At 42.0% G+C, this 12,884-nt stretch overlaps 1 protein-coding gene across 1 annotated transcript in view; it reads right to left on the minus strand.

Moving 5' to 3' along the window:
- ABCA4 (ATP binding cassette subfamily A member 4) overlaps positions 1–12,884 on the minus strand; it is a 222,437-nt gene that overhangs the window by 98,207 nt on the left and 111,346 nt on the right. Inside the window, exons 18-21 of the mRNA XM_007936124.1 lie at positions 12,559–12,624; positions 5,883–5,972; positions 3,740–3,914; positions 1,057–1,188 (exon numbers count right to left, since the gene is read on the minus strand). Of these exons, the coding sequence (XP_007934315.1) occupies positions 1,057–1,188; positions 3,740–3,914; positions 5,883–5,972; positions 12,559–12,624 (463 nt within the window). The remainder of the gene's footprint in view (positions 1–1,056; positions 1,189–3,739; positions 3,915–5,882; positions 5,973–12,558; positions 12,625–12,884) is intronic.

Genomic DNA, 12,884 nt, shown 5'->3' on the forward strand with positions numbered 1-12,884 from the left:
GGTCGCTATGAGTTGGGGCCGACTCGATGGCACATAACAACAACAACAACAACAGGATATAAACAGTAAAAAATATTTTTATAAAAGAATAATTAACAACATGAAAAGATGTTTGTGAAATTTTAGGTTAAAAAATCATTTAAATATGGTAGATTTCAAAATTACATATATAGTTTTATTTTCTTGTGCAACTTTATAGAAGAGAATAAACCTGTAAAACCATTGACATTGAGTTGGTGCCAACTCACAGCGACCCTATGTACATGAGAGTGGAACTTTGCTCCATAGGGTTTTCATTGGCCGATTTTTTTGGAAGTAGATCATCCAGGAGCATCTAGGTGGACTTGAATCACCACTATTTTGGTTAGCAGCTAAATGTTAACCATTTTTGACACTCATTTCAAGTGGGACTCCATTTAAAGTATAAATGTACATCTATATATGCATTAAGAGAAAGCTCTAAGAAATCATGTCAATTGCATACCAAAGTGTTAGCAATGGTTTATCTCTGGACAGTGAAGTAAAAGATGACTTTTATTTTCTTCTTTTTGGTTTTCCTTCCTTCCTTCCTTCCTCCTTTCTTTCCTTCTTTTCCTTTCTCTCTTTCAATAATGACAGTGTATAGTTTTTTAGATAGGAAATGAAAGATATTTTAGTTGGGGAAAAAAAAGTAACTGAAAAGCACTCTGATAAGTCAGTCTTTAGTGTCATGGCTTAAAAAAGAAAAAGGGACATTGGTTCTCCTCCCTTTGGTTCCTGAGAAGTATTTCAGGGCTGGGAAAAGGGCCCAGGCACCAGCCGCTCTGTCAGAGAGAAGGCAGCATCATTCTTCTGAGGGAGACCTCAGTTCCAAGCACCAGAGACACAGTTCCCTTCTCTGAGGGACATTTCTCACTGCAAACAGGGACAAAAGGACCTTGAACACTGGAGAAGACAAAAATGCTTCCATCTGCTTGCAGAACTGGGATCCTTAAGTTGAGCTCAAGAGAGTGTGTGTGCTGGGGGGCAAGGGTAAGGAGGGGGGATGGGAAGGGTCTCATTTCCAGTTTTACTTACTGGTGGAACAAGATGTTGTGCTGTGGACACATGCCAAGGCTCTGCCGGATTGAATTCAGGCTGGTTTCAATGTCCTTTCCCCCAATGAGCACAGTCCCTGACGTCGGTGGCAACAGACCAGTCAGGATGGACCTGCCAAACATGGGGGTCAGTGGGCAGAAGAGATAGTCTTTAGGAGCACGCCTTGGGAGAGCAGCCCCTCACCGGGGTCAATGAGAACTCTCACAGTGATGTCCATTCATGGCTCTGAACTGAGCCAAAACAGTCATCAGCCGTAGGGACAATTCCACATACATGGCTTATCATGTAAGGTGTACATGCAGACCCAAAGGCTTGGAACTCAACCCATAGTGATCCCATGCACAATGGAATGAAGTGCTACCTGGTTCTGCACCATCTCCAATATTGGTTGAGGACCATTGTGATCTATGAGGTTTCATTGAATGCATTTTGGAAGTATATCTCCAGTGTTTTCTTCATAGTCCATTGTAGTCTGGAAACACCACTGAGCACCATAGCAACACAAGCCTCTACTGACAGATGGGTGGTGGCTACACATAAGGTACATTGGCTGGGATGGAATCCTTGTTTCTTACTTGGAGGGAAGGATTCTACCACTGAACCACTAACCCCTCCGTCCAATGTTTATTTGTTGATTAATTTACTGAAGCCAGGCATAGAAATTACCACCAAGAGTATCATCTTTGGATCCAAAAGATAAAAAGGCCAATAGTAACTACTAAATATTTTGTAAAATGGGAAATACACCCCCTCTTCACTTATCAACATGGCTGTGTTCCAAAGACCAGGTTGTTAGTGAAAGAGGCATTATGCAAAAATGGAGGGTGACCACATTATATCATAAAATGGAGAGTGATCACATCATTACATAATTGCTAAACCACTGAGAATCATGGCCTAGGTTTAACCAGTAAGGCCAACATTACTCTCACCTTGCAACTCAGAGTTAATTACTGCCAGATGTGTGTTTAAATGTGAAATGTCAGATAATGAGATAGTAGATAAATGAAGAGTAGGTGTAATGACCCACATCTCATGGGGTTGTTGTGAAGATTAAATAAATTAAAGTGCTTAGAACAGCATAAAGTAAAGCTAAAATACATTATTGCTATTATTATTAAACATTGTGTTTCAACCTCCTGAGGAAGTTGTGTTTCAGTGGTGGATCAAAATCTGTTTGCTTTGGAGAAGTCCTGGGATCCTGGATGAAACTTGGGGCTCTCTGACCATATTAGTTCACAGAAATCAGGCAGAGCTAGTGCAGCCATGCCCAGCTTTGTCCTGAGTTCAGATAAAATCTCAGGCTATCTGAATTTAGACTTAGAAGCTGAAATCTCTGTTGATCAACACTAGAGGGAAACAAAACCAAATATGATGGCACCAGCCCCACATTCCATTCACACTGAACCACCCTCAGAGTACATTCCAATACTGGGTGTATTCTTTGCTGTTCCTTCCTGGGGCTTTGCAAAAAGCCAAGGGACATGATGACTACGTATCACACAGGCTCACTGCCTCTGAGAGGTCAGCCTCTGCGGGTCCTTGGGAAAATTTAGCTAGCATCTTCTCCTCAACAGAGGGCACCCAGGCTCCTTAGAGGAGGTTTGGGAGTCTTGGGCTGACAGGTCCACAAAGAACCCTCCTCTTCCCTAAAGTGGGCTTTTAGTTGCTAGGTTGTTACCCTACAGATCCCTCTAGAGATAACATCTTTTTCTTTTCTTTCTCAGGAACTACTACCAACTCTAGGAGCTCTGGTAGCATAGTGCCAAAGGCATTTGACTACTAACCAGAAGGCTGGTGGTTCAAACCTACCAGCCACTCCTCGGAAGGAAGGTTGGACAATCTACTTCCATAGTGATACTGCCTCGGAACCCAAGGAGGGGTAGCTATGAGTCGGGTCGATGCGATGGCACATGACAACAACAACAACACTACCAACTCTCATCAAAGGTCCCATTCTGATGTAGAACCCTGACTAGTAAACAGTAGGCAAAGGAACGTTCTGTGAAAATAAGTAGCCCCCAGGTGATGCAAATGATTAAGAGCTGGACTACTAGGCTGGAGGTTCAAATCTATACAGAGGTGCCTTGGAGATAGGCCTGATAATCTTCTGAAAGGCCTTGCAATCTTATGGAGTTCCTACTGTGCACACATGGGGTTGCCATGAGTTGGACTGACTCAATGGCAACTATCAATGCAGAGCATGTTATTGAGATGACACTGGCTTTATCACTACCTTGATGATAGTAATGCTGGAGGGGGTGGAGGTGGAGAGGGCTCCTGGATGTCAGAGACAAGCAATTGTGGAAGAGAAGAAGCCTGTGGTGGGAGGACCTGGTTCTAGCCCTGCTGAACCACTAGAACTCAAATGACATTCAGAAAGTCACTTCAACTCATTGAGTTTCTGCTTCCTAGGGCACACAAAGGGGTCAATGAATTTACTCTGCCTTCCTCTCAGGCTTCTGGAGAAGATCAAATAAAACAATACATGGGAGCCAACTTTGAATTGCAGTACATTTTACATATTTTGGGGACCACAGATATAGAGTACATTTTTACCACTAAAATTCGTTGAGAAAGGGTAGACTGTAGTTAATAAGGAAAGAATAAAGCCAAGAAAAGGCAAAATAGAATGGCAATTCAGCTTTGACTGAAGACTCACAAGGTGGTGGTTTTCCCTGCTCCATTGTGACCAAGGAACGCGGTGATCTGATTCTCATAGAAGGTAATGTTAAGACGGTCCACGGCTGGCTTGCCCCAGGGCTCAAAAATCTTTACCAGATTCTTCACACATACCCCAGGAATCAACCCTGGAAGCTCACGTTCAAAGAAGGAATCTTGGAGAGAAAGAAATGAACATGATGTAAATATAATGTCTTAATGTATTTGCTCTCCAAGTTTCTTTCTTCAGACTATTGTCTTTTGCCTATAATTTCACTTGATCCCATGGTTCAGCTGTGACTTTTGTTAGGCACCTACCATATCTATAGAATAATGACAATAATACTAACAAATGTTTCTTGATCATTGACTATGTGCAAGGCACTGTTTCAAGTATTGTACATGGATACCTCACTTCATCCTTACAATGGTCCTATACATAGAGTGGAGGAGCTCTGGTAGCATAGTGGCTAAGATACTTGCCTGCTAACCAGATGGCTGGTGGTTCAAACCCACCAGCCACTCCTCGGAAGGAAGGTTGGGCGATCCTACTTCCGTAGTGATACTGCCTTGGAAACCCAAGGAGGGGTCGCTATGAGTCGGGGCCGACTCGATGGCACATAACAACAACAACAACAACATACATAGAGTGGAGATTATCGTGTCATATCTATAGATGAGGAACTTTACACAGAGACATCAAGTGTCCTATCAAGGTCACATAGCTCATGAGTGACAGCTGGGACTTGATCCTGGGCTGTCTTGTTCCAGTGTCCATGCTCATCACAGGATACACTCTGCCTTTTCAAAATTAGCCTTAAGGTCAGCACCAGCCCCTCATTTCCAATAGTGTGTGCGGCATCTCATACATTTCTGGCAGCAAATCAAGCTCCTCATTTTCCTCCAGTCTTTCTCATGTTCATTCCTGCAGCCATTCTGCTACCATTCTGCTAGTCACTTTGGCTAAAGATGATTTTTTGCTTCTCAGAATTCCAGTGTCTCTAATTAACTGGGCAGGCAGGCCATTCTTTGACATCATTGTCCTTCGGAGTCCCTCTATTCCCACACACCTTCCTCCAGTGTAGATTCTCATTACCATGATTTTCCCTTCTCTCTGACCTCCAGTCTCTCCCTGCTCAGTTCAACCCACACAACATTATTGATTTACCTTCTCAGTATCGTCATTCTGAGCACTTACTCCCCTGCAAAAAGTATCCCATTGCTCCTTCTGTTCCTCCTGGCCTCACCGGTGACTGAGGTGAGACTAGACCCCAAACCCCTAATTTTGGCCTTGGAGTTTCACTCTGGGAGCAGGGTCTTCCCAGAGGCACTAGTGGCTGCAAACCAGCTCTGTGAGTTCTGTGGGTCATTGGCCTCAGTGGTAGGAAGCAGATCTGAGGTAGGGATAGAACATGAAGGACTTAATCCACTCAGGCAAAGTCCAGGGACCATGCTGCCCTCTAAAACAAGGATGATGGTAGCGAAAGCATTTTAGCATCCAGAGAGAAATGTCACACACTTAGGGAATGGAAACCCTTGGGAAAAGTACCATACTGGTTCCAGAGAGAAGATAAGAATAGCAAAGGCTGGAGAAATAACATTTGTCAACCTAGTCCATCAGTTCAGGAATTATTAGGTAACTTCCACTACCAGGAAAGGCTTTTGATGGTTTGAGTGAATGGGCTTCCAGATTTGTCAATCTGAGTGAAGTGTGGTCAGTTCTCCCGGAGCTCTCATTCGCCTTGTGCACACAAGCAAGGCATTGCATTTATTTTTGTCTTTCCTTATAGCTCACATCCGCTTTAAGGCCCAGTGACCCAAGTTATTGTTCTCTCTAAATCCTCGGAAGTCAGCACATTTGTGCAACTCACTTGGGATTTCCCTAACAAGGGCATAGACACACTACATACTTGGGATTTGCTTTCTCCAGGAAATATGTGTTCATGTCTGGGCTGGACCACTCATTCCACACACATGCAGCTGGACCCTTGAAGGGTACCAGGTTTAACACTCATCAACAGAGAGTCAGTTTTCTGGGTTTCAGTTCACCCTAGTCATGAGGTGTCTTTGTCTGCAAGACTCTTAGCAGTGTTTAGAGCCTTCTACTTGTCTCTGCTCTATGTTCTTTTGTCTGGGGCTTTTACCATTTATTCCTTCTGGGTGCTCTGGATCCTCCATTTCTTCTGTTAGTGGCTCGGTCCTTTCCAGGACCCTTTCTTCTCTGGTTGAGCACCCTGTACCAAACAAAAGCCAGTGTTACTCCCCAGTCAGAGCTGAGAATCAGTAAAGACAGGAAAGGAGGAGAGAAGTAGGGAGAGCAAACGAGTTTCTTAAGATAACGGGAAAGCCCTGTTTCCTCAGAAGTCCAAGTCAGTATCCTGAAGACCAGACCCCATGCAGGCCCACCAGTCTCAGACCTGCCGTGGGTCTGAGAAGCACTGAACCCAGCTGGTGGTGCCTCCCGCTAATTGGATGGTGCAATCCTTCCCAAGTCCCAGCAACTTTCATAATAGGAAGGCTTGGAGTTTCTCCTCATCCTGTTACCACACCAGAAGGAACCCACAATGTTAGAAATGATTTTTAAAAAATGAGAAAATCAGGATTGGATTTGAATTGGGTTATTTTCTTAGGACAGATTAGTAATTTTCATCACAATCTAGAACATATCAAAGTCATAGTAAACCCTGACTAAAAGTGCATTCCAGGTAATACGAGGGGCACTCAGTTTAAATTACAGCTTGAGGAATGGTTTACCTGAGAAATCCACCTTATTAGTATCTTGACCTGATTTTTAATATCAGAGTTGAGACTGGTTGAGGTCCCAGAAAAATTAGTTGCTATGGAGTCAATTCTGACTCACGGCAACCCTGTGTACGTGTCAGAGTAGAAATGCACACCATAGGGTTCCCAATGGCTGAGTTTTTTGGGTTTTCATTTTGCCAGTTAAACAAGCAGGTTTATCCAATTTAACAAACACTGAGGAGGCATCTCGAGGTGTAAATAAAGCATTACGCTTGGCGCTAGGGGAGATACAATGATGTTGATAATAATCGTGACCATGATGATAGGAATTAACTTAATGTAGTGCTTACTACACCTCGAGCACTGTTCTAAACTATACACATCTTTCAATTGTCTGCCCTGATTTTTCATCTCAAAAAGTGCTTACAACACCTTAGGAGATAGTCTATTCCTCATGTACAGAAAATGAAACTGAGGCATGATGATCACTCTCTCTGCCCATCTGAGGCTCAAGGCAGTGAAAGCCAAGAATGGCTGAGGTTTGGAAAGTAGATCTGCCTTCTTCCAAGGCACTTCTGGGTGGGCTCAAACCTCCACCCTTTTGGCTGCTAACCAAAAAGTTGGAGGTTTGACTCTACCAAGAGACACCTGGGAAGAAAAGCCTAGCAATTAACTTCCAAAATACCAGTCACTGTAAACCCTATGAACCCTATGTAAACCACATGTAGAACCCTGTATAGAAACCCTATGTGTTGTTGTTAGGTGCCATTGAGTAGTCTGCGACTCATAGCAATCCTATGCATAGCAGAACGAAACACTGCCTGGTTCTGTGCCAGCCTCACAATCCTTGCTATACCTGAGCCGATCGTGGCAGCCTCTGTGTCAATCCATCTCCTTGAGGGCCTTTCCCTTTTTCCTTGACCCTCCACTTTACCAAGCATGACATCCTTCTCCAGAGAATGGTCCTTTCTGAAAACATGACCAAAGTAAGTGAGATGAAGTCTGGCCATTCTTGCTTTCAAACAGCATTCCGGCTGCACTTCTTCCAGGACAGATTTGTTAGTTCTTTTAGCAGATCACAGTACTTTTAGTAGTCTTCCCCAACACCACAACTCAAAAGCATCAACTCTTCTTCAGTCTTCCTTGTTTGTTGTCTGGCTTTCACATGCATATGAGGTGATTGAAAATACCATGGCTTGGGTTAGGTGCACCTTAGTCTTCAAGGAGACATCTTTGCTCTTCATCATTTGAAAGAGGTCTTTTGCAGCAGATTTGCCCAATGTGATATGTCATCTGATGTCTTCACTGCTGCTTCCATTGGTGTTGATTATAGAATCAAGTAACATGAAATCTTTGACAACTTCAAACTTTTCTTCATTTATTGTGATGCTGCTTATTGGTCCAGTTGTGGAGATTTTTGTTTTCTTTATTGTTGTTGTTGTTGTTGTTGTTGTTATGTGCCGTCGAGTCAGCCCCAACTCATAGCGACCCCTCCTTGGGTTTTCGAGGCAGTATCACTACGGAAGTAGGATTGCCCAACCTTCCTTCCGAGGAGTGGCTGGTGGGTTTGAACAGCCAGCCGTCTGGTTAGCAGGCAAGTGACTTAGCCACTATGCTACCAGAGCTCCTGTTTTCTTTATACTGAGGTGTAATCCATATTGCAGACTATAGTCATCAGTCTTCACCAGTAAATGCTTCAAGTCATTCTCACTTTAAGCAAGCAAAGTTGTGTTGTCTGCATATCACAGGTTGTTAATGAGTCTTCCTCCAATCCTGATGCCACATTCTTCTTCATATAGTCCAGCTTCTTGGATTATTTGCTCAGCATACAGATTGAATAAGTATGGTGAAAGGATACAACCCTGATGCACTCCCTTCCTGGTTTTAAACCATGCAGTATCCCCTTGTTCTGTTTGAATGACAGCCTCCTGGTCTATTGACTATGCAAAAGCATTTGATTGTGTGGATCATAACAAATTATGGATAACACTGAGAAGAATTGGAATTCCAGAACCCTTAATTGTACATACTCATGAGAAACCCTATATAGAACCTATATAAAATGACAACCTACAGATTGGGAGAAAATTTTTGGAACCATATACTAGATAAGGCCTAATCTCCAAATATATATATATATACAACTTCAACAGTGTAACAATAAAAAGACAAACAACCCAATCAAAAAAAAAAGGCAAAGGACTTGAACAGACACTTCACCAAAGAAGATATCCAAATAGTTAATAACTAACTAATTAAGTCACTGCTGTTGAGTTGGATCCGACTCACAGTGACCCCTCCTTGGGTTTCCAATGTGGTATCACTACAGAAGTAGATTGCCCAATCTTCCTTCTGAGGAGTGGCTGGTGAGTTTGAACTGCCAGACTTCTGGTTAGCAGTCAAATGCCTTCGGCACTATGCCACCAGAGCCCCTAAATGGTCAATAAGCACATGAAATGATGCTCAACATCATCAACCATTCCAAAAATACCCCAAACCCACTGCCATCAAGTTGATTCTGCCTCATAGTGACCCTATAGGACAGAGTAGAACTGCCCGGTAGAGTTTCTAAGGCTGTAAATCTTTATAGAAACAGACTGTCACATCTTTCTTCTGTGGATCAGCTGTTGTGTTCAAACTGCCGACCTTTCAGTTAGCAGCTGAGAGCTTAACCATTGTGCCACTAGGGCTCCTTCATTAATTAGGGAGATGCAAATCAAAAACCTTCTGAAATATCACCTAATCTCCATTAGAATAGCAATGATCAAAATAACAAAAAAACAAACGTTGGTGAGCTTGTAGAAAAACTGGAACCCTCATCCACTGCTGGTGGGAATGTAAAATGGTGCAGCCACTGTGGAAAACAGTTTGGCAGTTCTTCAAAAAGTTGAACATAGAACTATGATATGACCCAGCAATCCCAATCCTAGGTATACACCCAGAAGAAGTGGAAGCAGGAGCACAAACAGTAATCTGTATACCAATGTTCATTGCAGCAGTTTTCACAATACCCAAAATGTGGAAACAATCAAAATGTTCATCAACAGATGAATAGATAAACAAAATGTGCTATACACATGCAATGGAATATTATACAGCCATGAAGATAATTGTATGCAACAACATGATTGAACTCTGAAAACATTATGCTGAACAAAATAAGTCAGTCACAATAGGACAAACACTGTATGATCTCACTTATATTAAACAAGCAAATGTTTAGAAATCAAAGATTATTAATGGTTATTGGGGGTGGGAAGGAGAGGTGAAGAGGGAGTTTTTGTTTGGGTGACACTGAGTTCATGTTACTTGTGGTTTTGAATGAGGTTAGGCTTAATTGTGGCATAATGTGGAAAAGGTAATCCCTGTCATTGAGTTGTAAATGTGGAAGTTACTGTGTTGGTGGATGTTTTGGTTTGTACATTTTCACCATAATAAAAAACAAAATAAAACAAATAATCCTACAGAGCAAAGTTCTACTCTGACACAAATGGGATTGCCAAAAGTCAGAATAGACTCAAGGGCAACTAGTTTGGTGAGGTACAAAACCAGAACCAAACTCACTGCCATCAAGTTGATTACGACTCATACTGATCCTCTTTGGGTTTCTGAGGTTGTAAATCTTCATGGAAGTAGATGCCCCATCTTCCTTCTGTGGAGCGGCTGGTGGGTTTGAACTGCTGACTTTCTGGTTAGCAGCCAATGCCTTATCCACTACTCCACCAGAGCTCCTTTTGGTGAGGTACAGGCCTGGACAAATTGAGAGGTGTAAACACAGAGAGAGACAGAGACAGAGACAGAGAAAGAGGAGAAAGGGAGAGGGAAAGGCACGTTTTGTAAACTTGGCATTAGGTTTAAAAGGACATCAGGACATTTTGGAAGGGGAAGAGAAGCAGAAGAGTGAGTCAACCAAACAGGAAAGCAAGGCAGGAGGAAAGTGCTATTTCCAGGCACCTAAAGTCGCTGGCCTCATGTGAGCAAGGCAAGTTTTTTTTTTTTTTTTTAATGCAGTAGCCAAGTAGTATCTCTCTCTGTCCACTCCTCCCTTGGAAGACTTAGAGTATACATGGAGCAGCAAGCAATGAGACCTGGTGGTCAGGGACGCTCCTCAGCCGGTACTTCTATTTCTACTCTGAAAGGATTTTTAAACTTATTACCCACATTCCTTTGATCACTTTAATAGCTAACACACTGTACTAACGTGTAATAAAATAGCAGGGGAAATCGCCTTCTAAATAGTTTTAGTCACTGGAATGAGTCCTTTGCCAGGAAATCCATGTCCCATTTCCAGACTGTGCCCCAAGTCACCTTGGCGTATCTCTTGTCTTTTATTTCTTCATTTGTGAAAAGAGGGGGCTGGGTGAGAAACTCAGCTCTTTTCTAATTTTAGAAATTTAGGAATCCATTACAGTCTAGCCCGTGAAATTAATGAAAAATATTTGGCTTCTATCAGCAAAAATATACGTGATTCACCTTTTGTAAAAGGACATTTGTCTTAAGATTGTGTGTGTGTGTGTGTGTGTGTGTGTGTGTGTGAGGGAGAATATCTACTGGGAATGCAGAGAAAGAAAATGCCACAAGTCCTAACATTCATTGACATTAGAAACATTGCAGGAACACACTGCTAGGTGGAAAATTCCCACCAGTGATGGGATTGTAACTTTATGACAGTAGAAATTTAAAAGCAGATATATATATATCTATATCTATATCTATCTATCTATATATATATATATATATATATATATGAGACTGACAGACCAACATAATGGAAAAATACTGAAATACTGAGTTGTTGAAGTGCTATTTGTTTGAGCCATTAAAAAAAAAAAAAGGCCTTTTAAATGATCTAGTTTAATTCCCTAGACAAACAAACATCTATCTTGGTGCCTGAAGGATAAATCCTGGCCCAGGCCCAGTACTACAAAGTAAAGAGCAGAGAGGTGAGGAAAATAACAGATTGGAAAGAATTTTCTTTGCTCCCAAAACCTCCTAGCTCCAGGTGAGTCCCTAGATTCATACTTCTGAAATTTCTTTGCATCCTCATACCTCACAAAGGAGTCTATAGTTTTCCCTGTTTCTAGAACTCTCCCTGGGCTTCCTGTCTTGCCCAATAGGAAAGGTTCATTGTTGTTGTTAGTAGTTATCAGGTTGGCCCCCAACTCCTGATGATCCTGTGCTCAATGGAACAAAATGCTGTCCAGCCTTGTGTCCTTCCCATGATCAATAGTATATCAAAGCTTTGCAATACATAGGGTTATTATTGGCTGATTTTTGGAAGTAGATTGCCAGTCCTTTCTTCCTGGTCAGGAAGCTCTGCTGGAACTTGTTCAGCACCATAATAATATGGAAGCTTCCATTGACAGATGGAAGGAAGACTGGCCAATCTACTTCTGTAGAGATACCTCCTCGGAAACCCAAGGAGGGGTTGCTATAGATCGGAATCAACCCGACGGTAGGGAATTTGATTTTTGGTTTTTTTTATTGACAGATGGGTAAATTGTATCTAATATTATTCCAGGCCAATCTTTCAGTCCTCCTCCCTGGACCACAAGAAAAATCAACCCCAGGACAGCCTGGGAATATTTGCCTTGAAGATCAATAGCCCCATCTTGACCTCTGGATGGGCCATCACCTTGGAATAATTGATTAATTTATATTTTGAAAAAGTGGAGAGGAATTTAAAAAAAAAAAAAAAAAGCAGGCATCAGAAGATGAGTGCAACAATTTCTTCATAATTCTCTTTGCCTTAATCTGGGAAATTGCAAAAGTCATTTGCACCAGGCAGTGATTTGTCCTTCATTCAATAAGGTAATTTAATCCACCAGGAAGACATATAGGACCCAGGGTTTATCAGTGCTCAGCCACTTGCTCTAGCCCAGGGTCTCTCAGGAAACAAGAAAGATGGGCTCCCAAAAGCTGTGATGCCTTGCCATGGTGGCAGAGCTCTCAGGTGGTGGCTGACTCCCCAGGAATCATACCCATGACATAAAGTCTACTTCTACAATCCACACATAGCCCACAAAGGGCCAAAGGAGCTAGTTTCAAACATGAAGATTTTGTTTTTAAATAACTCACCTTCACCTCCCATCCAGTAGGACTCTTGCAGAATAAAATACCAGGGAAGTGGGGTTCCATAATCCCCTAAAAATAGAGATCCAGATAAAAAGTCTAAATAGTCTTCTTATCTCACTTTATCATAGTTTTATAAGAGTTTGAATTTATATGTATGTGAACATCAAATTATAACTATAAATATTTCAAGTTCATTAACCGTAACATGGCTACCACAGAGTCTGCTCTCTCAGTGTTTTTATACAGTCTATGTTCTTGGCTAGAATTAGCAACACTGAGATTAATGATCTTAGTTGACCTTTTTTTTTTCACCAAAAAAATATCTCATT

This window comes from Orycteropus afer, unplaced genomic scaffold (genome assembly GCF_000298275.1).
Source record: "Orycteropus afer afer isolate SDZICR_OR568_19922 unplaced genomic scaffold, OryAfe1.0 scaffold00033, whole genome shotgun sequence".
Lineage (NCBI taxonomy): Eukaryota > Metazoa > Chordata > Mammalia > Tubulidentata > Orycteropodidae > Orycteropus > Orycteropus afer.